Source organism: Chelon labrosus, assembly GCF_963514085.1.
Source record: "Chelon labrosus genome assembly, chromosome: 6".
Lineage (NCBI taxonomy): Eukaryota > Metazoa > Chordata > Actinopteri > Mugiliformes > Mugilidae > Chelon > Chelon labrosus.
In genome coordinates, this window is record NC_140342.1 from 29,366,161 (window position 1) to 29,393,196 (window position 27,036).

At 45.3% G+C, this 27,036-nt stretch overlaps 2 protein-coding genes across 3 annotated transcripts; both read left to right on the forward strand.

Annotated features, from left to right (window-relative positions):
- Positions 1 to 1,935: 1,935 nt before the first annotated feature.
- On the forward strand, positions 1,936 to 4,349 carry LOC311490124 (uncharacterized protein). Its single transcript, XM_084547482.1, has 2 exons — positions 1,936 to 2,254; positions 2,702 to 4,349. The coding sequence occupies exons 1-2, from the start codon at positions 2,083 to 2,085 to the stop codon at positions 3,775 to 3,777; spliced, it is 1,248 nt and encodes a 415-aa protein (XP_084403608.1). The 5' UTR covers positions 1,936 to 2,082; the 3' UTR covers positions 3,778 to 4,349.
- Positions 4,350 to 4,438: 89 nt separating this feature from the next.
- On the forward strand, positions 4,439 to 25,660 carry dhx9 (DEAH (Asp-Glu-Ala-His) box helicase 9). Of its 2 annotated transcripts, XM_084546924.1 has the most exons (28): positions 4,439 to 6,053; positions 7,450 to 7,606; positions 7,695 to 7,835; positions 8,427 to 8,577; positions 11,142 to 11,335; positions 11,585 to 11,733; positions 13,455 to 13,501; positions 13,591 to 13,727; positions 14,170 to 14,259; positions 16,288 to 16,449; positions 16,533 to 16,610; positions 16,683 to 16,874; positions 18,660 to 18,801; positions 18,880 to 18,962; positions 19,040 to 19,196; positions 20,067 to 20,164; positions 20,255 to 20,468; positions 20,788 to 20,882; positions 20,971 to 21,044; positions 21,116 to 21,268; positions 21,574 to 21,734; positions 22,136 to 22,247; positions 22,338 to 22,499; positions 23,726 to 23,853; positions 23,931 to 24,160; positions 24,361 to 24,476; positions 24,865 to 25,065; positions 25,189 to 25,660. In XM_084546924.1, exons 2-28 carry the CDS (start codon positions 7,496 to 7,498, stop codon positions 25,526 to 25,528), a joined length of 3,918 nt encoding a protein of 1,305 aa, XP_084403050.1. In that variant the 5' UTR covers positions 4,439 to 6,053; positions 7,450 to 7,495; the 3' UTR covers positions 25,529 to 25,660. The 2 variants fall into 2 exon arrangements, with proteins under 2 accessions (XP_084403050.1, XP_084403049.1); XM_084546923.1 differs by lacking the exons at positions 4,439 to 6,053; positions 7,450 to 7,606; positions 7,695 to 7,835; positions 8,427 to 8,577; positions 11,142 to 11,335 and adding an exon at positions 13,248 to 13,356 and having other exon boundaries at positions 11,602 to 11,733.
- Positions 25,661 to 27,036: the final 1,376 nt, after the last annotated feature.

The following is a 27,036-nucleotide window of genomic DNA, read 5'->3' on the forward strand; positions in this document are numbered from 1 at the left end:
TGTGTTTATGTCTGTAATAGGCTACATATAGCCTACCTTTAACCACGTCGTCTATATCATCTGGATGATGCATTCGCATTTTAGGAGTCAGGAGCGTTGCAATTCTGTACATCATGTGGAGAGATGATGCAGATGTGTCACTGGTGCCCATCAGTTCTTCCAGACGCGAGGCACACACATTGGCGACTCCAGAGAGCAAGGGCTCGAGCATTGCTGCTTGGCAGTGTTCAATGAGTTTCACGGAGCACGGCAGTGGAAGTGATGCGCTGGGAGTGGAGTTGTCGGACTCTAAGTCATTAGTAGCTTCCTTGAATAACTTAAGGAACGCAACTACTGTTTTTAAAGTGTTTGCATTGATCTGCGCGATTCTTTCATAGGCCTACTGGTTATTTTTCAGCAGTAATGTGCAGATCTCCTCATGCTGTTGCAGTATGGAATCCAGCATTTCATAATTTGAATTCCATCTTGTCTTGATGGATTGCTTGAGGGATTTCTTCAAGCTGTTTTGCAGACCTGAATGTTTAAAATATTTCACCAGTTTTTTTGCACTGGTCAACAGTTCAGACAGCTCAGTACTTTCAGCCAACACGTCTGGTGCAAATGCACTTGATAGGGTGATGTTCAGGATGTGCGCGTTGCAGTTCAGCCTGGTGTATCCACACAGGGCAGCGACTATGTTGGCTCCGCGGTCAGTTATAAACACAACACGGCCAGATAGAAGTGACGCATCTATTCCAAATTCACAGAGTTTCTGGAACAGCAGGCTCCTGATATTCTCCCCTGTCTTTGATACACCACTCTCAAAGGGAGCCGCGAATAACACCCTGGAAACTAGGTCGAAGTTGTTGTTTGTATAATGGATGGTGCAGGATATGAATGAAGTTTTATGATGATCCTCCGTCCATATATCTGTTGTGATGGCACATCCATATGTTTCAATGATAGGCTTTATCTCCGCTGCCACTGACGCCTGCAGTATTTGGGCTCGCCCCTCGACATGTCTGGATACAGTGGTTGGATGAGGTAAAACATCTTAAACATCAAATTTGCCATATTTAGCGGCGACATCAACAAAGTGTTGCGATATATCAACAAAGCCTTTCCCAGCGACGAAGTCATATGGCCTTATGTCTACACAGCACACTTCCACACATTTCTCTGTAGTTTCTTGTTTGATGTGTGTAGGGAGTTGTTTATTATCCTTGAAAACCAGTTTACTTTGACCGGGAGAACAGAGCAGGTGTGTCGCCTCAACCCAGACGTGCCGGATTTGTGCCCATTGTAGATTAGTACTTTTGCACATTTGTCACATTGAACGAATTCCAGTTCCTTTCCATCTTTATTGAGAAATTTCTCCAAATGTCAGACTTGCCTTGTTTAGATTTTGTGCTGTAAATACCACGTTTGAGGTTCTTTTCCACATCATTTGTTGACAATGACATCTCCATCATGTCGCTAGGCTACCTCCCGATCCCGCAGTGTTTTTTTTTAGCCGCCCATTCCCGCCCGCAGCAAAGTTCAAACCGCTCGCTCCCGCGAGATTTGCGTTGGGACCTGGTGGGTCCCAATCCCAATGCAGCCCTCTATTACAAGTTTAGCACTAGCTAGCTAGCATGTGAAACAAAATACATAAATAGATTTGTGAACAGCTTCATTAAACTGGTCTAAAGCATTTACAGTCAATGCTTTAAACACGGGGTTTCCAAGGGGAAGGAGGAGCAACTGGTTATATGAAACAATAACAGTGTCTGAGAATAAACTTAGTCTTCAGTTAAAATGTTTCAAATAATATAGAAGTTAAATCAATCTGTTGATGTTTGTTTTGTCTTTGGGAAATGCAGAGTTAATATTCCTGATAGAAAATGATGATATGATCCGAAATGAGAGATTTAAAAAGATAGCGGAACAAAATGTTAACTGTCGTCCACTGTCGGACCTTTATCGTGGGACACCAGGCGGAAGTGGTTTGTTTCTGAAAAGTCGTTAGTAGTGTTGTTGTGTTTCTGTGTTTGTGGACTGAGCTGGAAGACGGTTGTGTCGTGTCGTCGTGTCCAGATAAATATTAGAGCTGTTGAAGTAACAATGTCTTCAGCTGAGAGTTTGAGAGACTTGATCATCGAGCGACTAACTGCTGCTGCTGAAGAAATATTCAGAGTCGTTGAAAGAACTGTCGTCCAGTACGAGGAAGAGATCGATCGTCAGCGCAGACTGCTGGATATCACCTGGAAACCCGAGATAAAGTTACACAGAATAGGTGAGTAGAACTAGAATGGTCTAAATGAAGTAACTAATGAATGGAAACACACAGTATGGAGAAGACACAGAGGAAAGACACTCAGCTACAAGACTGATAACATGCTAAGAGGCTAACTAGCACAGCTAACGCTACATGGACTGTTGCTACTCAGTGCTAGCTAACATGGATGTGGTTAGCCTAGCCACCATAGCACATGTTTGTCACTGTGATCTATCTTCACTGGTGTGCTACAAGAAACACTCAAAATACATTCTCCATGATTCACTAAACATTAACAATGGTTAGATAGGAAGTTCTTGGAAAAGGTCTGTTGTAGTGTGGACTGACTTTACTGGCAGCAGCCAGTGTGTCGGTGTTCTGTATTAAATTTACAGTTTAAATGTCACCTGTGTTTTCCTGTCATCACATTGGTAACATTTCTGTTGTGTCTCTTTGTCCCTCCAGACCTCCCACAGCAATATGTCTGGACAGAGGAGGAGGTTCTCAGGAACCAACAGCTCTGTAGCCAGGAGAGGAACTCTAGTCTGGACCAGGAGGAACCAGAACCTCCACAGATTAAAGAGGAACTGGAGGAACCAGAACCTCTACAGATTAAAGAGGAACCGGAGGAACCAGAACCTCCACAGATGAAAGAGGAACTGGAGGAACCAGAACCTCCACAGATGAAAGAGGAACTGGAGGAACCAGAACCTCCACAGATGAAAGAGGAACCGGAGGAACCAGAACCTCCACAGATGAAAGAGGAACCGGAGGAACCAGAACCTCCACAGATGGAAGAGAAACAGGAGGAACTCTTCATCAGTCCGCAGGGAGAATATGTTGTCCCGAACCAGGAGACTGATTCCTTGATGGAGACTCCTACTGATGAGGAAACTGAGCTCAGTGAACCAGAACCAGACAGTGACCAGCTCCTCTCTAACAACTCTCCCATGTCAGAGACTCAGAGTGATTCTGACACAGATACAAACTCTGTAACATGTGACGTCTGTGGACAAACCTTCAAGCATGAATACGCAATGAAAGTCCATCGCAGAACTCACACAGGTGAGAAGGTTTATGGCTGCAAATTCTGTGGGAAAACCTTCAGTTTCGATTGTCATTTAGGTATCCACATGAGGACTCACACAGGTGAGAAACCGTTTTCGTGTGAAACATGTGGTAAAAGCTTCAGACAGAGATCTATTTTAACTTCCCACATGACTACTCACACAGGTGAGAAACCGTTTTCGTGTGAAACATGTGGGAAAAGCTTCAGTAAAAAAGCTTATTTAACTGTCCACATGAGGACTCACACAGGTGAGAGGCCGTTTTCGTGTAAAACATGTGGGAAAACCTTCATACAAAGAGCTAATTTAAATCTCCACATTAGGACTCACACAGGTGAGAGGCCGTACCTTTGTAAAGTGTGTGGGAGAAGATTTATTGACATCTCAGCATTATCAAGGCATAAAAAAACTCACACAGACGAGGACCTTGAGGTTAAGGGTCAAGAAGATCCTGGACCTTCCCAGTCTCCCTAGACCCCCCTTTGTTCTCTCTCCTGCCATCAGGCCGGCGTTTCCGCCTGAGGACAAAGACTGAGAGGATGAAGAAGAGTTTCTGTCCACATGCCATCCATCTGCTCCACCCTGAACAGACGGATGGCATGTGGACACTGTAAATGTGTATATATATATATATATATATACGAGCTACTCCCTCTAAGTTCACATTTCAAGTTTACGGATGTCGTAGCTGGGCTGAGATTACTTTTCTCAGTTTTACATTTACACTTGTATTGTTTAGATTGTGTGTTGTCTGCATTTATTACTGTACTACTGTAGTACTTTCTTAATACTTGTTGCAGGTACAAAATTTACAAATTTCACTGTGCATTGTACTGTGTATACCTGTGCTTGTGACAAGTAAACATAAATAAACAAATAAAAATCTAATCTTGTCTAAGCCATGTTGTTGCAAATTCTTTGGTAAAACCTTCAGTCACAGATCTACTTTCACTAAGGACATGAGGACTCACAGGTGAGGGGTCGTCTTCCTGAAACATTGGTGGGAAAAAAAGGAGGAGCAGGTCATGAAATCTGGTTTTGACCAGTGTCAGACTGCACATTCAGTTCAAAGGTACTAAACTGTGCAGTGGATATGTGGTGAATCTTCCAGAAGCAAAGAACTAAACTTCTACAGGAAGTTCTTTTTGGTTTATCATCGTTCGTGCTGACAACTATCACCCTGTCTCCCTGTCAACTGGAGTATTTTTGGTTCTTTCATTTGATGTTTCTATGTGTTTTTGATTTTAGTAAATAAATGAAATCTAAGGTCTCTATAATACAAAGGCAGCTCCCACAACTTTAAGCAACTCATCAAATGCCACAAGAACTTTGCAGGTTTTAAATACTATTTTATAATCAAATCAAATCAAATTTATTTATATGGCACTTTTCATGCCTTTTAAAAGCAATACAAAGTGCCTCACAGAGGCTTTGTATAATCAATACAATACAAATATCTTCTGTTCATATTACAACATTTAAAACACATTTGTAGCAGCAATGATCATCATCAGAGCAAACTTAAAAAATATTACAGAAACCACACAGTTGTGACTTGTGGAAAAGTCTTCTTAGTAAAACTAATGTGACTGTGCATAATATGAGAACTCACATAGGCAAGAAGACATATTCTTTTGGGAGTTGTGTGAAAAGATTGTTTGGCCGTTTGTCGTTCTATAGACATGTCACAGTCTACACAGACGAGAAACTGTACTTTTGCAAAGTATGTGAGAAATCTTCAGTTAAAGTTTTGTACATGAGAATGCAGGAGATGGCCTCTGTCGACTCAGTCTCGGCTTTCCCAAAGAGCAAAGACAACGAAACCAGTCACAGTTTCACCGTTATAGCGTCTAAGCTGACTAAAACAAAACATATCCCAAAAAAAAAAAGACACTTGAACGTTCATCAGGATTATATTAACTACCTAAAATGACAGAAACCATGCTTGAAAAATAACTGACATGTATTTTAGTGTTTTATTTGGTCAATGCCTCCACGTCCTCTGTGCGCTTCTAATTAATGTTTCGTGGCTTCACTCGGCTAATGGCTAAGGCTAGTGCTAATATCCCCTGTCCAGTGTGTGTGTATAAAATATAAGCCGCCATATTGGAGGAGGCAGCTCTGTCCCGCGAACCAATACGAGTCAATGGAGTGAACTCTATTAAGCGTCTTGAACAAAGTGCTGTAAGTTATTGCCTCTCATTTACATGTCCACACACGAACGTATATATTCAGGGAACCGATAGGAACCATAAACAACGTCTGTAACATTAACTACTCTGAATGTTCGTGTGTGAATGTGTAAATGATTATAGCACTTTGTTGAAGACGCTTAATAAAGTTCATTCCATTGACTCGTATTGGTTCGCGGGACAGATCTGCCTCCTCCAATATGGCGGCGACGTTGACGTACGGTCCGGCGCTAACGGCTTTTAAAAAACAAACCACTTCCGCCTGGTGTCCCACGATAAAGGTCCGACAGAAGAGGACAAAAAACATTTTCCGCTACATTTTTATGTTTCTGAAAATATTCAGTCAGATTATATAATCGACATGAACAACACTCAACATATTGTTTAAATGTATTCATATATATGTATATATTTATATTACTTTAACTGAAGACTCATCAGTCGCCTAATCTATGACGCAGACCGAACGCTACCGGAAACACTGACTGCGCATGACAGTTCGTGCAGACGGGCTCTGAGACAACTAGCTATCGGGGTCGTGTTGGTCAAGACCTGATTGTGAGTCTTTAACCTGTTGTTTAATGGTTGCAACTATTGCTAACTGCATTGTATTGCATGTTATTGATGTGTGCGAATGCATCGCGGTGTTTGCACGCGAGATAATACGTCACCAGTAGCTAGCTGAACGCTAACTTTAGCATATCATAATCGATTCGGCTAATGCTAACTTAGCTAGTACAGTATCCTGAAGCCAGGTTGATGTGTGTGCTACCGGTAGCTGCAAACTAAATGCCATTGGATTTAAGTTAGCGATTTTTATTGTGTGTTTATTATTTTATTAGGTTTTGTATCTCTCTCTTAGCCGCGTCGTTAACTCCATGGTAAAACCTTCAAAGTTAAAACCAGTATTCTTATCTTCCACTATAAACACATACACATTAAAAACAACAACAACAACAACAAAACCCACTGTGGTTTATTCTTGCTGTCATCATTTCCCACCCGAATCAGATGGAAGATTTTATTTAGTCGAAATAATTATTTAGTTTCGACATTTTATCGTATCACGTTCTTCTGGGTTAAAAAATGAGAAAATGTGCATATTTTTGGGTTGAGTTTGGTTCATGTGGGAAAACAAAAACAAACCTCCAAAGAAGAGCCGTATAAATTAAAGAAAGTGTTCTAATCTTCCACTACGGACACACAGGACCTTTTATAAAGCTGTTCTCTTAAGTTAATTGTCATGTACACAACAAAAGTTACACTGAGCAACGAGTTCCCGTCAAACAACAAAAATAAAATGAAGGAAATAAACTTACTCTAAGCATAGAAAATAAATAAAATAAGCAAGTAAGAGTATAAGGTGCAGTTAGTTAAGAGTCTGCCCAAATCAGATGGAAGATTTTGTTGAGTCAGATCAGTTTGTTAGTTTCTACACTGGCTCAGAGAAGCAGACTGTGCTGATGTTTGGGTCGACTTTGGCTCAGACTGAAAAATAAAACCCTTACAAATTAAAGCGACTGTTTTTTTTATCTTCCTGAATCTGTTGGGTTAGGTATACTTTCGTAAAAAAAAACATTTATTCTCCTTGTTTCATCTTTTGTTTTGACACCAGGTGGTCAGATTCGTCACCTCCTATCGGTCGTGATTTTACATAATCAAGAACTACAAGCCACAGTAATGACACATAAAATAAAGTAAAACTATTTAAAATCGCTTGAGAAAAGTCTGAGAAAATAACCTGAAGGAGTTTCTATTCCTCATCAAATGCTCGTTGTTTCTGAGTTCTTGCTTTGGTGTTGAGGGACATTAACTAAGCAGCGTTGTCTTGTTTTAATCTTTCTGGTTTATCTCCGTGTTCCTTTAGAAGTTGATCAAGTCCAGTACGCCCCACTGAGACCGTAGGTTTAGCAAAATACCCCAAATATGAGAATCACTAGTTTTCTTGTCTCAGATTAAAGGGTCTGTGTAGGAGGAAGCTCCCCTCCCGTCGGTCCACCATGGCGGACATCAAGAACTTTCTGTATGCCTGGTGTGGGAAGAAGAAGCTGACGCCCAGCTACGACATCCGAGCTGCAGGCAACAAAAACCGGCAGAAGTTTATGTGTGAGGTGAGCGAGCGCCCGTCTGACTTTGTTTCCTTTCAGACTCTTTGAGTTTTTTTTTTTTTTTTTTAAATCTCAGCTCTCCTGTGTGCAGGTCCGTGTCGAAGGCTTCAACTACATTGGGATGGGAAACTCCACCAACAAGAAGGACGCTCAGAGCAACGCCGCCAGGGATTTTGTCAATTATCTGGTCCGAGTTGGGGAAATGATCGCAGCCGAGGTCCCAGCTGTCGGGGTCAGCACGATAGTTTGTTTTTTATTGAGTTTTATAAAAGTATGTAGCTTTGACTGTTGGTTTCAGACATTTCAGTTGGTTGGTTGTTCTTTGTCTCATTTAGTTGATCAGTCTGTGTGATAAATATAAGAAACTGAATTTTCTGAAGACAGGTTTTATTTCTGTCTGAGTCCAGTCTTCAGCGTATGTGATTCATTTTTCCTCCCCTCTCCAAGGGTGACCTGCTGTTTATAAATCCTGTCTGGAGTCTTGTCCTTCATATTAACACTAACATTTTTGTATAAATCCCCTTTAAAGGAAGCAGAATTAGTTGTTAGCAGCTCCTGTTTGTCATGGGCTCCTGGATGTACTGACGGCTCTCAGGGGTTTACTGAGATCTTAAAAATGTCAAGATTCTCAATGGAGTCTTGAACTGTCAGACTGTTTGATGGCCTCTATCCTGTCCAGTGTGGAAATATTAACAATGCTGCAGATTCGTTTGATGCTAAACGAGACTTCATCAATATCTTCATGACTCTGTGGCCTCAGCTCCCGTCCACACCTGGTGGTATGTTAGGAACAATCATCTGAATCAGAGTTGTCTATCAGCAGGTGAGCGCTCCAGGCGGTGATCAGCCTGATGGAGGAGGAGGAGGAGGAGGAGGAGGAGGAGGAGGAGGAGGAGGAGATGGTAATGGCGGCTTTGGAAACCTCCCGTCTAGCGGCCCGTTGCCTCCTCACCTTGTTGTGAAAGCTGAGAAAGGTAGAGTTTGAATCATCTCTTTAATCTTTCACGTGTCTCTGACGGACATGAATGCGTTGATTATCGTGGAACACCTCGTGAGCCCAAACCCGACCTTCAAAGAGTTTGGGAGCGTCTAAACAGAGAAGATCTGTCTAACCTCAAAGCAGTGAGACGACAGCGTCCGTATCTGGACTCTGACCTCGTTGTGTCTCAGGCGTGGGGTGTTTATCACGACCACAAACTCTGGACTTGTGCACTTGGTCGCCTTGACAAGTTTGATCCTGACGTACAGACTCTGGAGGAGTCTTGAAATGTGAAACTCGGTCAGGTGATACGAGAGCAGATGCTAATGGCGATGCTAATGGCTAGCATATTTCCAGCAGTGTGTTTCTGCTTATGTAAATCTCTAAAACTGATGGAGGTTCAGGCTTCTGCGTCAGTTTGACTGTGTAGCTACGGACGTCGGCTGACGTGCACCTCCTCAGACCAGAAGAGCTGTGATTGGTCCTCTTGGTAGCAGTGTGTTTCCTCTTTAGCATTTCTGGCTGCTTCTCCATCTATTATCGAATTGATTGTTTTGGATCAATAAAGATGGAACACATGGAGGAAAGGTTCACTGAGGAGGTTCAGAGGTACAAACATTTGTACGACTCGTGTTCAGCCAAATTCTTCCAAAATTTTTGCCGTTGTTGAACGTGAAGCAGGAAGTAGAAACAAAAATGAACCCGACTGGCTGACAACTAGTGTCTGGGTGGAGGTGTTACAGAGAGAGCCAGACTGACGAGGTCCAAGTATTAATGACTCACATCGGCGTGGGTTACGTACGTAGGTTACAGCGTCTGTGTCCTGCACTTCCTTAAATGAGCCTTTAACCAGGTTAAACGCTCTGCTCTCAGTGGGTGTTAGTGACCTTTAACACAGTGGCTCCCAACCTTTTCTGGGTTGTGACCCCATTTTAACATCACAAATTTCTGGCGACCCCAGAGACATTTATTTTCTAGAATTAGTTTTGATCATGTTTGTTATACTGTGGTGCAAATACAGAGTATCCAGATTACTGCACAGTGACGTTTTATTCTCCCTGGTAACATGTACAGTTAGGTGAGCTTGTCTTTACAACTGTGTTTCCGTCATCCGGTAATTACCGGACTTTGGCCGGTAAAATCTGCCGATGTCCCGTGTTTTTAGCCCCACTGGTCAAAATGTAATTATTCCCTCAAAGCAAATTTTTAATTTTATTATAGAAATTTCAAGTGAGGATGAGACGGCTCCTGCTACAGCCCCAAGTTAATTAGGATCCATCAAGTGAGCAAGGAGGCGCCATTTTGGGTCAAGTGACTCGCACAACCCGACTCATATTGACTCTGAATGATCTGAATCCCTCGAAAGATCCGTGTTTTACACTACTACTGCAGAACCGAATCAAAACAGCGCTGCAGCAAAAGCTCAGCTGCTGAACACGTCACATGCGTAAGAAGTTAAAAAACGGCACTTTCAATAAAACGATTATAAATTGACATGCTTTAATATCATTCTTATATAGCCTGCTTATCATTTAACATTTTAAGCTCAATAAATTCAGATAATATTTTACCGGAATTTCAAACATTTGTCCGGTAAATTGAAAACCTGCTGGTCACGTTGTCTGGTGCCATTTTTTTCTAGTAGAAAACCTAAAACTAAATCCAGCTTCACACAGATATGTTCTTCAAAAGGAACCAACCGTTAGAGCACACAGTGAGATCTCTGGGTGCTCGTCTCTTGCTCCAAACCAGAATTCCTCCACTGGCACTCAGAATGTAATCGCTGATGCGCTTTGTCATATGACAGATCGCTGTCGCTTGTGCAGTCACGTGATCGCAGCCGTCAATCAAGATGCGACGGCGCAGATATTTTATTTTCAAAATTGAAAGAATACAGTTGTTTAAGATTGTGTGTGGTGTTTTTAATCATAATTTTAAAAAGAATAATAATTAGTTGAAAAAATATTTTTATCAGTAATTTTTTTATCAATTACTCGACATTTCAGACGACCCCACGTGGGGTCGCGATCCCAAGGTTGAAAAACACTGCTTTAACAGATCAACAAGCAGATAGGGTAGTTTTTAACTCATGTGAGATATGAGATGTCACCATGGCAATTTAAAAACCAAACTCAGCATATTTTGCCGTCAGCAGGAACAGAGAGCTTCACCCGCCGTAAACTTACTTGTCTTAAAAACTGATTTGAGCCTCCTGCCTGAGCTGCTTGCATCATGCATTAGTTTAATGGTGTTTCTTTATCAGGCGTGTGCAAAATTCGATTATATATTCAATGACTGTTGTTTCCTCATAACTACGTGAACAACTCTACAGCCCAAGACAAAAAACTTCCTACGAGTTAATATTAAAGTCAGTAATATATCTGTGTTCTCCATTAACGTTAAATTATACTCAACACTATAAATGCTAATTAGTGACAGAACATGACAAACAACTTATTTCCTAACACCACTGAATTAATCTGAACTCAGTTGTATGAATTAGTAAAAGTTTGGGTCTTCACATATGTTTGTCTGTCTTTGCTGTTTTTCTTTCTTTAGAAGAGGGCGGCTGTGGCGGGCCGGTTCCAGGAGTGACTGGACTGGGTTACTCAGGAGGAGGCAGCTCCGGATATGGAGGAGGAGGAGGAGGAGGAGGAGGAGGAGGAGGAGGAGGAGGAGGAGGAGCTCAGTGGGAACGAGGAGCCAACCTGAAGGAGTACTATGCGAGGAGAGACGAACAGGAAGCAGAGGCGGTATGAAACGCTGACTGCTGATGTTTGCTTGAGTTCATAAAGTGTTTTTAGATCTAAAACACGGATTTAAATTGTCTTATTGAATCCAGCGATGTGGTCTGTGTGAAAATGTTTTCTCCACTCATGAGCTAATCCTCTTAACTTAAGTTGGAGGAAGGTTTTTGCCAAAGTGATGCACAAAAATATCCCCAGAAAACTCTGATATTCATGTTGAATCCTTCGACTTTCTTCTCCTGTTCCTGTTCTCAGACTCTGGAGTCAGAGGAGGTGGATCTCAACGCTAATCTTCACGGGAACTGGACTCTAGAGAACGCCAAGGCCCGTCTGAACCAGTTCTTCCAGAAGGAGAAAACCAGTTCTGAGTATAAGTACAGCCAAGTGGGACCGGACCACAACAGGTCTGGATCAGTCTCACCTCTGAGGCTTTTATAACAGCTACTGTTAGCTAGGAAGAGCTGCTGTTAGCTGGGAGGCTAGGAAGAGTTACTGTTAGCTGGGAGGCTAGGAAGAGCTGCTATTAGCTGGGAGGCTAGGAAGAGCTACTGTTAGCTGGGAGGCTAGGAAATGCTACTGTTAGCTGGGAGGCTAGGAAATGCTACTGTTAGCTGGGAGGCTAGGAGCTAGGAAGAGCTACTGTTAGCTGTGAGGCTATGAAGAGCTACTATTAACTGGGAGGCTAGGAAGAGATGCTATTAGCTTTGATGCTAGGAAGAGCTACTGTTAGCTTTGATGCTAGGAAGAGCTACTGTTAGCCTTGATGCTAGGAAGAGCTACTGTTAGCTTTGATACTAGGAAGAGCTACTGTTAGCCTTGATGCTAGGAAGAGCTACTGTTAGCTTTGATGCTAGGAAGAGATGCTATTAGCTTTGATGCTAGGAAGAGCTACTGTTAGCTTTGATGCTAGGAAGAGATGCTATTAGCTTTGATGCTAGGAAGAGCTACTGTTAGCTTTGATGCTAGGAAGAGCTACTGTCAGCCTTGATGCTAGGAAGAGCTACTGTTAGCTTTGATGCTAGGAAGAGCTACTGTCAGCTTTGATGCTAGGAAGAGCTGCTGTTAGCCTTGATGCTAGGAAGAGCTACTGTTAGCTTTGATGCTAGGAAGAGCTACTGTTAGCTTTGATGCTAGGAAGAGCTGCTGTTAGCCTTGATGCTAGGAAGAGCTACTGTTAGCTTTGATGCTAGGAAGAGCTACTGTTAGCTTTGATGCTAGGAAGAGCTGCTGTTAGCCTTGATGCTAGGAAGAGCTGCTGTTAGCCTTGATGCTAGGAAGAGCTGCTGTTAGCCTTGATGCTAGGAAGAGCTACAAAACGTGGTACAGAGCTGTCTTCTCCTGAATCAGCTGATCAGTTGGCTGACGTTTGAACTTCCCGGTTCTCTAAGATGAACAGCCAATCAGAGAGGCTTTTTGTATAGACTAGTTCAGCAGACAGTCACAGGCCGGTCCATAGTCTCTGTGTGGCCCTAGTCTTGGACTCGTCCAGTCTTGGACTCGTCCAGGCCGTGACGCTGCAGGTTCGTGTTAAAGTCCCTCCCTGGGTGTTCAGGACAGTTCCTGTATGTTTTTCTGCCGGACTGCTGTAAACCTAGAGATCTCCAGAGTGGGTCGGCTTCACCAGCGAGATCTCACAGTTTGACCGTTCCTCATCTCACAAAGAGTCAGTTAACACCAGCGCAGGCCGAGCGACGCCACCGGCTGGATACTCAAATTAGTATTTAGCTGCTGAAGCATGGATTGTTAGAGTGGAGTTAATTTGCTGCTCCATCAGGGAGCCCCAGGGTGACGCCAGAAGTCCCAACCACACTGAAGGAAGACATGGGACAGGGTTTAGGTGAACTAAAGCTGTCCCATGGATGCAGCTCGAGGCTCGGTGGAGTCTGGTTGTGATTTCTGGTGTCACTCTTCACCGCAGGGCAGAGAGCAGCCGGGAGAAACCACAATCAAAGCTGTTGATTGGTGTTTGCTAAAAGTCTCAAAGTCTGGCAGAAAAACATACGGTCTTCCTCCTGAGGCCGCAGCAGGTGAGTTCACCTCACACCTCCCTTCAAGCCTCGGCCATGGCTCTTATTTTGGTGAATGACAGGAAGTGAAGCTGTGGTTCTTGTGCTTGTGTCTGCAGGAGCTTCATAGCGGAGATGCAGCTGTTTGTGAGGCAGCTCGGCAGAAGTAAGACCCTTAAATGTTTCCTCGTTTCCTCGCATTAGAAACGTTCTTCAGGACGATGTGAACTGATTCGCTGCCGACATGTTGTGCAGGGATCACGGCTCGGGAGCACGGCTCCAACAAGAAGCTGGCGGCTCAGTCCTGCGCTCTGTCTCTGGTCCGACAGCTGTATCACCTGGGAGTCATCGAGGCGTACTCAGGAACCACCAAGAAGAAAGAGGGTGAAATTGTACGAAAACACCAGCACACGTAGGAACACTTGGTAACACGACATACGGCCGAGGAGTAAACGTTTAATACAAGAACAGACGTCTGACTCCTGACCTCCTCAGACATTAAAAACTGCATGAATTAACCCCCTCTGGTATAAAGCACCGTAACAAATAAACTAGGAGCTGCTGCTGTCGACTTCACTCAGAAGAGCAGTTTGAAACTCTCACTGTTTTTGTTTTAACGTCATGAGATCATATATAACCAGAGATGTGATCGTTTTAATTTGATAGAATGAAAATCTGGATCTGAATCATGATGGTTGGCAAACCGGAGGTCAACCTGAGCTCTCTGAATAACTCTGCACATAGAAGAGTTACAGGGTTAAAAGACGCCAAACATTGTTATGGAAAACATTTATTTATGTGTGAACTTAACTTAACTTGCTGCTCTTGTTCCAGTTGGAGACGTTTGAGGTCAACGTGTCTCCTGAGCTGCAGCATCAGCTGGCCACGGTCGTCCAGGAGCTCGGAGTCCAGATCCCCCCACCGGTGAGTCACATGACGCCACTTCCTCTAGATAGTCAAGTTTGATCGTCTTCTCGGCGCTCCGCCAGGGCCGTGACCGACTCCCGCGGGGCCGATCCGAGGACCTCACTAAACCATCCAATCGGTAGTAGCGACGGGCGGTGTGTACAAAGGGCAGGGACTTAATCAACGCGAGCTTATGACCGGCGCTTACTGGGAATTCCTCGTTCATGGGAAATAATTGCAATCCCCAATCCCTATCACAAGTGGGGTTCAGCGGGTTACCCACGCGCGTGGGGATTTTTTTTTTTTTTTTTTATGGCGCGTCAATTTATCATTCAATCAAACATGACCAAAAAGAAAGGCACAAGGCATATCCACAAACAAAAGGTTAAAACTCCACAAAGTGTTGCCTAAAAAATTTTTCAGTCAGATGATTTTTTTTTTGCTTTAATCCCAGGCTCCACCCCCTCCATGTTAGTGGGCGAGACTTGGGCCAAACTAAAACATTAAAATACACGTCAAACACATTATTTTCAAGGATGGTTTCTGTCATTTTAGGTAGTTAATATATAGTTAAAATTTGGATAAGTTTTGTTTTATTTAGTTATTTGACGCTATACAGAATGTGACATGATGGCAGCTACCAGTTGCCATGCCAACCGGCCCATAAAGTGGTCCCATGGGTCTGAGAGAGTTGTAAAAAAAAAACATTAAATAAAACAAGTCCAGTGTATAATCCATCATGTCCTTGTAACAGGTGGAGGTAGAGCAGAGCGTAGTATTAATTAAACTAAGGGTGCGTCCGAATAGTCAGTCCATACTAACGTCGGTTAGAACGTACTACTCAACCGTCAATTTACTACGTTATTTATGTATGCGAGCGAGTAGTAAGCATACAATTCGGACATACTGGGCAGCCATCTTGCCTGTCCTTAGACCCCGGATGTTTACATGTGACGCCGACACATATGACGCACACCGGCGGGTGCCGCGAAATTTTAAAGCCGCCTCGGAGAAGTATTTTTGAAACAACCAACATTTTAAACTCAACATTTATCCTAATATACTTACATTTATAAACTTGGGTTGTCGTAGCTGTAGCTATGGTCACAACGGTCTCAGCCATTTTGTCTGATTTGATTTTCCCGGCGGCTCGTCTTCTTCTACGCTTAGCGGGCTCCCGCTGAATTGTGGGATAGCGTAGTGAGCTACCGCTGTATACTGTGGAGGTAGTAGGCCATCCGGGGATTTTTCGCCTACTAGTCGATGTCTAAGAATTCGGACGTACTACTACTGTGACGTACTGCGTCTCGCCTACTGAACAGTACGTTAGTATGGGTATTCGGATGCACCCTAAAACATGAGTGAGTCTGGAGGAAGTGTGGGCGGGGCATCAATATCACGGCTCCGTGTGGCTCCGCCCTCAGACTGTACTGATCAGACTCTGGATCCAAACTCACAACAAGATGGTGCCGCCTGTATCCCCGGGAGAATAGAGAGGAAGAGGAGACGAGGAAGAGGAGACGTGTAGTCCATGTTTATATACAGACTATGCTCTGATCACACAGACGCAACATTCAGAGAACACCTGTACACCTGCTTATAGGTGTAGTTACTCAGTCAACCATGTCATAGACCACAGGTGGGCGCCACTAGTCTGTAATAATTCTGAATGACCAGGACATGAGAAGTGACTGTGGGACCAGTTGATAAGTCATCATGTCATGTTCTGAAAGATATTTTATGAATCAATATCAGGATCTTTCAAACGAAGATCGATTAAAAACTGAAATGTTGTTTTTTTTTTTCTTAACCCAGACATGAGAAGGATCACACAGGTGACTTCCTGGTGGTTCTAGTCCCTCAACACCTTTAGTTGTCAACTAATTCACCTCCTCCATGACGACTGTCCTGTCTTTGCTGAAGCAGAATCATAAACCTCATAAATGAGCCCAGACTTCTTCAGCTGAGTTTCAGTGTTTGACTCAAAGCTTCCTTCCTTCCTTCCTTCCTTCTTTCCTTCCTTCCTTCCGTCCTTCCTTCATGCAGCCTGAAGACCCCGGCTCCCCGGTGTCTCTGATTCAGGGGAAGATCGCGTCGTTTGAGCCGTCGCAGCGTCAGAGCGGAGCCGGCGTCATCCCCTGGTCTCCACCTCAGGTCAACTGGAACCCCTGGACCAGCAGCAACATCGACGAGGGCCCGCTGGCCTACGTGAGTAACTGTTTAATGGGTTTTCTGTAGATGAAAATGTCCCAGAAAAAAACAACTACACTATTCTGGTTTGACCTCCTCAGTGCACGCCGGAGCAGATCAGCCAAGACCTCCACAACGAGCTGATGTACCAGCTGGACCACGACGACAACCTGCAGAAGGTGGGTGTTGGCTTCGTTACCACAGAACCGTCCTGTTCCTGCTCCATGACAAACACAACCTCTGTCCATCAGGTGGTGATGGAACGCGACCAGCTGCCCGTCAAACACTTTGAGGAGGAGATCATGGCGGCCGTCGACAGCAACCCCGTGGTGATCATCAGAGGAGCGACGGGCTGCGGCAAAACCACACAGGTCCCTCAGTACATCCTGGACCGCTTCGTCAAGGGAGGCCGGGCGTCCGACTGCAACATCGTGGTCACCCAGGTAACGCTCAGCATCCGACGCTGAGGCTTTAACCCTAGAACATTATAAATAGTGACACATCACTGACGTTGGGTGTGTTTCATATAAAAACAGGGTCCCCATAGGTCCTTAAAAAGTCTTGAAATGTCTTAAATTTACTGTAAAGTTGCTGTAGGTGTTAAATTTCCAGAAGGTGCGTTTAATGCCGATGGGAAAGCACAGTGGCAACCCGTAAAACATCTAATAGCTGTATTTGTTTGATTAACTTACCGTCTAGTAAATGAGAGACTCTGCGATTAATAGCCGTTTTACGATACGTCAGACAGATACGTGGTTGTCAAGGTGAGCGGTTAAACATGCGAAGATGGGGAAGTGGAAATTTAACGACAAATGGATGGAAGAGGATTTATTTAGGAGGTGGTTGGCGCCTGCTGAGAAAACAACGAGGCAATGTGTGCAAAAAGACTTTTTCGTTAGGGGCCATGTGGCTCAAAGCCGTCGAGACGCGTATGAAAGAAGGAAAGCAGCAGCAGCTAGCCATAGCCGGGGCCAGGCTAATCGCTGCACGGCTTATATCACCAAATATGGCATGGCTTCATTCATCAAGAAGGAGCTAACGGGCAGCGTTAGTGAGAAGCTGTTATCATGTTTGATGAATAAAACGACAAAGAGCAAACAACCAGAGCTTCATTTGTGGTTGTGGCCTACGTACTGATGATGAGACGGGCTCACACCACGTCATCTCCTGCTACTATAGGTCAGAGTTCACGGGTCAGTCCAGAGCTGAGGACATGTTGTTCTGTTCAGGTGACAGTCTGTGGTCACTATGACAGTGCAATAACAATATGCATCTGGTATCTTTCTATTAATGCAGCAACCATGTATGTACAGTACAGTCACAACATTTATTATTATTATTATTATTATTCTTTTCTGGGTGTTTGGTATTTGGGTCTATAATTCGTGTACATGTCTGACAGTGCGATGGAGATGTCAATTTCCCTGTGGGAACCTCCCAAAGGGATCAATAAAGATGTCTGTCTGTCTGTCCGTCCGTCTTTTTGTGGGATTAAAACAAATGGATTATTTTCTACCACAGAAATTGTCATGACACTTTTGGGTCTTAAATTATATTTGTTGAGGTCTTAAAAAGTTCTTCAACAGCATTAACTGACTATTAAAATGGTGCAAGAACCCTGAAAAAGGGGAATCTTACATAAATAGCTCCTTAAAAAGAAAAGTAACGGTGCCTGTTCCTGGGACAAGTGAGACTGCATCACTGACAACCGTGGGAGACGTTGTCAAAACATGTCACTTTTTGATTTATTCCTAATCATTACACTAAATAAGGATTACATGCAAGTTCCAGGACCACTTAGCTAGCTCTGGTATCAAAGAATAAATATGTGTAGCTAGAGATGCTAAAGTAAAACTAGCTTTATTTCTGTTTTATTCACTTGTTGTCAGAGTATCCAAGCCTGTTACAGGATGATCTGGTTGAAAGTCGTCTGATTTAATATACAAACACTAATGAACACGTGTCTGTAGAACAAAAACCACCCAACGTTTGTGTTCTAGGGTTAAACAGTGAAGGACGTTTACAGACGCTGTTTGATTAGAGCAGACCGTCTGAGGAGATAAATAAACTAACGACAGATCCTTCTGGTTTATAACAAACAATAACAAACACAAACATCGTCCCATAAATAGACCCGTGTCTGACGTGTCCTCTGTCTCCATCTCTGTCTCCGCTCTTCATTTAACCTTTGGTGAATCCACTGATCAACCCTCCGATCTTCTCTGCAGCCCAGACGGATCAGCGCCGTGTCCGTGGCCGAGCGGGTCGCCTACGAGAGAGGAGAGGATCTGGGGAAAAGCTGCGGCTACAGCGTCCGCTTCGAGTCCGTCCTCCCTCGACCGCACGCCAGCGTCCTCTTCTGCACCGTCGGTACGTCAACGCTGCTCATCCAGACAGTCTGGGTTATCTCTCAGCCACGGTGATTTAATACCTCTGTGTGTGCTCCAGGTGTTCTGCTGCGGAAGCTCGAGGCTGGAATCAGAGGCATCAGTCACGTCATCGTTGACGAGATCCACGAGAGGGACATCAACGTGAGTCTAAAACCTTTCTTCTTTTAACGTGGTGAAGGATTTCCAGTGGTTCAGGTTCTCGTGTGTCTCCTGTGCAGACGGACTTCCTCATGGTGGTCCTCAGAGACGTGGTCCAGGCCTACCCCGAGGTCCGCGTCATCCTCATGTCGGCCACCATCGACACCACCATGTTCAGAGAGTACTTCTTCAACTGCCCCATCATCGAGGTGTTCGGTCGCACCTTCCCCGTTCAAGGTACCTGGCTCACCTGCCTGCTCACATGGTCACAGTGTGGATCCAGACTGATGTAGTGCTGCTCCCATCCATCGACTGGTATTGACCTGAATACATTAATGTGACCTCAGTAACAGCTGATCAGACACGAGACGATTCACAAAATCCAGAATGGATCAGGCTGCAGATTCGTGCTCTGATACAACATGAACTACAAACCACATTTCTCCAAACAGATGACAAAACTATTTGACTACGAGGGAGTTGTAAAGTTAACATTACTCACAATCCTCTCTGCTCCACTCTGCCATGCTCTGCCAACTAGAGAAGCTTCTCTTTCCATTGATACCAAGCATCACAGAGCTGGAGCTAACCAGCTAGCCTCAGCTAACAGAGAAAAACACTCAGACTGAGTTTCTTCTTCTGTCTCAATATTTCATCAAATCCATAAACAACTCAAAACAAATATAACTGATCTAGTTTTATTATCTCCTGTCCTTTAGAGTCTATCCACATGACGTCAACTATCAACCACATGGTGACTGGACTGATAGAATCTGAGCCCTGTGTCTCATACATGGTCCTTTGTCTCCATCTAGTGGTCTAATGGTGGTACTACAGATAATAAACACAATGCAGCCATGTAGTAGTGAAAGTTAGCTTAGCATTGCTATGTAGCATGCCTTGGTGACTGGTTTCCCTGGAGAGTTACATGTGTGAACAACATGTGATGATGTCCAGGCTGAATAAAACGTGTGTACGTTATCTCCTGTCGTGGGATTAGGGGACATTTTTGTCAGTGAGACAACCTGATCAGTGTTGTTCTTGACAGATATAATGCTTCATATCAGCAGGACTGTGTCGTTCATTCTGACTCCTCCTCGTTTGCAGAGTATTTCCTGGAGGACTGCATCCAGATGACCAAGTTCGTCCCTCCACCGATGGACAGAAAAAAGAAAGACAAGGAAGAGGAGGGAGGAGACGACGACGTAAAACATTTTTATCTTTGTTCTACCGTCGTTCCCTCAGGCTTCTCTTCACTCTGTCAGGTCTTAATCTGGACGTTCTCCTCTCCGCAGACCAACTGTAATCTGATCTGTGGGCCCGACTACACGGCGGAGACGAAGCGCTCGATGGCTCTGATCAACGAGAAGGAGACGTCCTTCGAGCTGGTGGAGGCTCTGCTGAAGTACATCGAGACGCTGCAGGTGGCCGGGGCTGTTCTCGTCTTCCTGCCCGGCTGGAACCTCATCTACTCCATGCAGCGGCACCTGGAGACCAACCCACACTTTGGTACGTCAACAACAGACATCTGTACGACTCGTCTTCAGTCAAAGCTTCAGTTGACATTGTTGAAAGTGACGCAGGAACTAGAAATTAACCCGACTAGTGTTTGGGTGGAGATATTACAGAGCGAGACAGACTGATGAGGTACTAGTAGAAATGACTCACATCGATGTAGGATACGTAGGTTACAGCGTCTATGTCCCTCGGTTCTATTAAAGAGCCTTAAAGAAGAGAACATTGCACATTAGTGGCGTTATTCCAGATCAGTGGAGACAGTGACATGTTCAGAATCAATGTAAATAAAAGTGTTTGTGCCTTGATTCAGGAAGTAGCCGGTACCTCATCCTGCCGCTCCACTCCCAGATCCCCCGTGAGGAGCAGCGGCGGGTGTTCGAGCCAGTTCCCGAAAACATCAGGAAGGTGAGCGACGCCAAACGTTAACAGCCGGGTTGATTAGTCGAGCTCCGAGCGGCGCTCTGACCCACAGCTCTCGTTTCTGACGTCTCAGGTGATCCTGTCCACCAACATCGCAGAGACGAGCATCACCATCAACGACGTCGTCTACGTCCTCGACTCCTGCAAGTAAGTGTGGCGCCGCGGGGCCTCCGCCGACCGGACAGCTGCTCGTAGCTCACACTGTTCTGTCCCGACAGGCAGAAGGTGAAGCTGTTCACCTCCCACAACAACATGACCAACTACGCCACCGTCTGGGCCTCCAAGACCAACCTGGAGCAGAGGAAAGGTCGCGCCGGCCGAGTCCGGCCCGGGTTCTGCTTCCACCTCTGCAGCCGCGCTCGGTTTGAGAGGTACGACCCGACCTGTTCACGCGGCGCTGCAGGACGTTGCAGGACGCTGCATGACGCTGCATGACGCTGCATGTCGCTGCAGGACGCTGCAGGTCGCTGCAGGTCGCTGCAGGACGCTGCAGGACGCTGCATGTCGCTGCAGGTCGCTGCATGTCGCTGCATGTCGCTGCAGAGACCTGCAGGACGCTGCAGGACGCTGCAGGACGCTGCAGGACGCTGCATGTCGCTGCATGTCGCTGCAGGGCGCTGCAGGACGCTGCAGGACGCTGCAGGTGGCGCTAACTGTCGACCATGTCTCTGTGCAGGCTGGAGACTCACATGACCCCAGAGATCTTCAGGACTCCTCTACACGAGGTCGCTCTGAGCATCAAGCTTCTGAGACTCGGCGGTATCGGACACTTCCTGTCCAAGGCCATCGAGCCGCCGCCGCTGGACGCCGTCATCGAGGCAGAGCACACCCTGAGAGGTAGAAGTCCTAGAAGCTACAGCACATTCACACGGGATAAATAAACTACATGTCAGAGTTCATATCGTTTAATACCTCCACACCGTTTGACAGCTTTAGTTACTCAGAGTCAGATTAATAAATAATCCTGGTATTATTTAAATCGGCTCCACTTTCACAGACGTAACAAACACATTAACGCATCATTAAATAAAATCCAACACATCTAGATACGCTGCCACACGTCTCACCTTCATGTTTTCATCTTCTGATGACTTAGGGACTTGACTTGCTGCAGATTCTCACTGGATCAGTTTTATCTCAGGACGTCTGTGTTAGGAGAACATGGCAGATTAACACGGGATTAAGGTCACAGACGTTACTGGAGGTCCTCAGGTGAAAGCTCAGGTTCTTTGTTTCAGAGCTGGACGCCCTGGACTCCAACGACGAGCTGACTCCTCTGGGTCGGATTCTGGCTCGGCTGCCCATCGAGCCTCGGCTGGGGAAGATGATGATCATGGGCTGCATCTTCCAGTCAGTCTCTCTCTTCTCTTCTCACCAAACTGCTGAATGTTCCCTTTCTTTTTGTTTTTGTTAAACCCTCGTTTCCACGTCTCGCTCTAGTGTTGGAGACGCCATGTGCACCATCTCGGCCGCCTCCTGCTTCCAGGAGCCTTTCATCAACGAGGGGAAACGTCTCGGCTTCGTCCACAGGAACTTCGCCGGCAGTCGTTTCTCGGATCACGTGGCGCTGCTGTCCGTCTTCCAGGCGTGGGACGACGTCAGGTCGGTCACGGAGCTTTTCGTATTCAATCATAATGGACACAGACGACTTTTATTTGTGTTTCAGTTTTCTCTAAGAAGTAGGAAACGTCTTGAAGAAAGAAAAATTAGAATCAGTGAAACAAGGACGTTTTAATTTGAAGAGCAAACCAGTGAGTTAAAACCTGGTATTCTCTCAGTCGTCCAGTTAATTAACCACTAAATAATCAACGTCATCATCTATGAAGGAAGATGACACCGTTGAATGAAAGCTCTGATTTATTCCATGTAACTAGGATGGATGTGGAAGGATGCTGAGGTTAGAGCTGCCTGGTGGATAGGTAGGAGGTGTGTGGAGGTAGTGAAGGAGGACATGGAGGGTAGTTGATGTGAGAGAAGAAGAAGAAGAAGACGATGCAGGGGATGGGACGAGAAGGAAGCAGATGATTGGCTGAAGGGAACAGAACTGACCTGCTAACGGTTGCTAACACTGACCTACCACGTAAATCTACCTGGTTCAGTTTTAGAGCAGGTCTAGATGATGGAGACATGCTAGCCGTTAGCATCACCGTTAGCATCACCGCTAAGCTGGTTGCGTACTCTGCAAGAAGTGAGACATTTGTTCTCTCTCCTCAGGCTGCGAGGACAAGAACAAAGTTCCTTCAGATCAGAAACTCCAGGGAAGTCCTCCTAAGCCCCTCCCACTGCGGCATACGTCACATGCGCTAAGCATTGTGGGAGATTATGATCACGCCTTCATTCAGCATCCACCCACACACAGAGTACGATTAGCGGTCACACGGTGAATGTTAGCATCTGGGAGCTAATGCAGCCGCTAGCATTTCTGCTTTTACACATTAACCACGCCCACTTCCATTTTCCAACCAATCACAGAATAGCAACCAGACATAACGCGAGAAAAAAGTTCTGCTCGGGTGTCGAGAACAAGCTGCGAGAAGAAAATGACGTTGGTTTGTTCTTGCAGCCCGAGGACAGAGAACAAAGTTCTTGCTGAGTATGTAGCCTACGTAGCCTTTAGCATCACAACGACGACTCCAGGCTCTGACTACCAACCAAGAATCAGACTAGACTCTGGAGTAGTCCAGACACTCGGCTACAGAGGATTCAGTTTTAGGAAGCGTTGTTCTGCTGTAGGATCCGTCCTGAGGGGGACACGTCGCTCTGGTTTGGCGTCCTGTGAAACATTCGGCTGGCGTTAATGAACCTTCTTTAACTTCCTCCTGCTCCAGGATCAACGGTGAGGAGGCTGAAAACCGCTTCTGTGAACACAAACGTCTCAACATGTCCACTCTGAGGATGACCTGGGAGGCCAAGGTCCAGCTCAAGGAGATCCTGGTCAACTCCGGATTCCCTGAAGGTACCTGAATGCACCACTCAGTCAGTCAGTCGCTCTGACGGACCTTAACCTGACCGCCGTCTCTTGTCCTCCGTCAGAGTGTCTGATGACGCAGATGTTCAACACGGTGGGACCAGACAACAACCTGGACGTGGTGGTGTCTCTGCTGACCTTCGGCCTCTACCCCAACGTCTGTTACCACAAAGAGAAGAGGAAGATCCTGACCACGGAGGGACGCAACGCCCTCATCCACAAGTCCTCCGTCAACTGTCCCTTCAGCAGCCACGACATGACCTACCCGTCCCCGTTCTTCGTCTTCAGCGAGAAGGTAAAACCACTCGTCTACGTCCGTCTACGTCCTCCTGGTCTTTACGGCTGACGACACCAGGTTCAGCTCTTTGCTTTATAAATTTACAAGAATGTTTCCTGGACGGTTCAAATTAAAACGAATAAAGCTCCTGCTGGATCCTGACCCTCGGTCCGAGTCGTGTCTCCGTCGTCACCGGTTCTTGTGTTTCTGTGTTTCAGATCCGAACCAGAGCGATCTCGGCTAAAGGCATGACCCTGGTCAGCCCTCTGCAGCTGCTGCTGTTCGCCTGCAAGAAGATCAGCTCCAACGGAGACGTGGTGGAGCTGGACGACTGGTGAGTGTCCACGCCGAGTGTCCACGCCGAGTGTCCACGCCGAGTGTCCACGCCGAGTGTCCACGCCGAGTGTCCTCCTCATGATCTGGTCGTAATGTTTAGGGAAACCACACAGCCTCCACTTCACGTGTTGTTTCTTGGAGCTGGAGCTACAGATTTAAACTTAAACCACAGAGGCTGGTTGGCTCGGATACACCGATCAGCCATAACATTATGACCTGATGTTGTGTAGGTGACTCAGTGGGGGGCCTTTGAGGGGAGGGGCCTCTGTGGATCATCCCACAGATACTTGATCAGTTTGGATCTAGTGAACGTAGCGTGAGCTGGACGACATCTTGGCTCGGAGCACCCTGACCAAGAAGGTGTTGACCTTTGACCTTGTGTGCAGGATCAAACTGAGGCTCCCTCACGAGGCGGCGGGCGGCGTGGCGGCTCTGCGGGCCGGTCTGGAGGCCCTGGTGGTGGAGGTGACCAAGGACCCCGAGTACATCGCACAGATGGACCAGAGCAACCAGCGGCTCCTCAACGTCATCAGACAGATCTCTAAACCGTCGGCTGCCGGCCTCAACATGACGGCCAGCAACCAGAGGTGAGGAGGAGGAGGAGGAGGAGGAGGAGGAGGTGGAGGAGGAGGAGGAGGAGGAGGAGGAGGAGGAGGAGGAGGAGGAGGTCGCTGGTTTCAGATTAAAACTCCTCTGTTGTGTCTGTACAGGATGGGAGACGGACCACGGCCCCCGAAGATGGGACGATTTGATGGAGGAGGAGGAGGAGGCGGCTACCGAGGAGGAGGAGGGGGGGGTTACAGAGGTGGAGGAGGATACGGAGGTGGAGGTGGAGGATACAGGGGAGGAGGTTATAGGGGAGGCGGAGGTTATGGAGGTGGAGGAGGCTACAGAGGAGGAGGTGGATACGGTGGAGGAGGTTATAGGGGAGGTGGGGGCTATGGAGGAGGAGGAGGAGGAGGAGGAGGAGGTTATCGAGGAGGAGGTGGAGGAGGTTATCGAGGAGGTGGAGGAGGAGGAGGAGGAGGAGGGTACAGAGGAGGTTATTAGGAGTCGTCGTCTTTTTCAGTTTAATAGTTTGTGTAAATGTTTGACGCCTCCAGACCTCCTCCTGACGCCTCCTCCAGACCTCCTCCTGACGCCTCCAGACCTCCTCCTGACGCCTCCTCCTGACGCCTCCTCCTGACGCCTCCTCCTGACGCCTCCACTCAGTGTTAATAGTAAAATAAAAAGCTAAAATCTGTTTTTATTGTTTAACGGTGAAAAACAAACATGTATAACTTTCTGTTTGTCTCTTTTTCTATCAACACCGACTCATTGTTTCATGACCAGTTATGATTATTTAGTAGAATGCTGCAGCGTTGCCATGGTAACCGAATGAACGGTAGTTGATGCTGTACATCCAGTGTAATAAATAAAGTCCGAGACATTTGAACAAAGGGAAATAAAATCATTTTTATTATTTACAGCGTTTCTGAGTTTTAGTTTGTTCTGAGCGTCTGAAAGTGGAATAAAAATAAAAACGTCTGCTCCTGAAGAGTCAGTTAATAAAATAAATGTATTAGTTTATTAATTAGAATTAATTAGAGTTAACATTTGATTGGTCAAAAAATAACTTCACACATTTATGTTTTTGCAGAATCTGTTGTTTTAAATGTTTTACATCTCATTTATTTATAGTTTATATTTGATCTGAATAGTTTTTATATTGAAGTCATTTTATATATTTATTGTATTTTATATTTTGGGCCTTTGGGGCCTCCGTAGTTTTAATCACTGATGACGTGTTGGTTCCAGCTGCAGCAGCTCGTCACACTGATCTGATTAATGATCTGATTAATGATCTGATTAATGATCTGATTAATGATCTGATTAATGATCTAATGACTCATGTAACGGAGGTAAACCATCAGTCATCAGAGCAGCTGTCAGTAAATTCTCAGTGAGTCAAACAGACTCATTTAAGAAGAGTCGCCTGCACCAGAGTCCATTGAGATAATTCTCAATTTAAACTTTTCTCACTTAGAAGACATTAAAGAATATTTCTACACTTGAAGAAGTGTCTCTTTAAACAACTAAACACATGAAACTGTTCCACGTTAAACTTCCAGTGTTCTAGTTGAATTAATTTTATTTTCTCTGTAAATGAATAAATAAATGTTGACAATAAGAAACGTTGAATGCGTCTGGTGATCTAATCAGAGCTGAACTGTGTGTTAATGAGCCCTCCTCTTCATCAGCTCTTCATCAGCTCAGTCAGACTCAAACCAACAGAGTTTAACAAATGTCCAACAAGTGTTTGGATCTTCTCCAGAAACATTCATCATTTTTATTAACAGTTAAATAAACTACACGTAAATGTTTAGCTTTGCAATCAATAAAATAAAATAAATCATCACTTAGATAAACTTTATTTATTCATCCACAAGGGAAACTGTTTGGTCACAGCAGCTTAGCTGTACATAAAAATAATACACTCTGAGGAACCACAGATAAAAGAAGATTAAATAAAATAAAGATAGTATAAGCAATTGGACACATGTACAAGAAATAGAGAC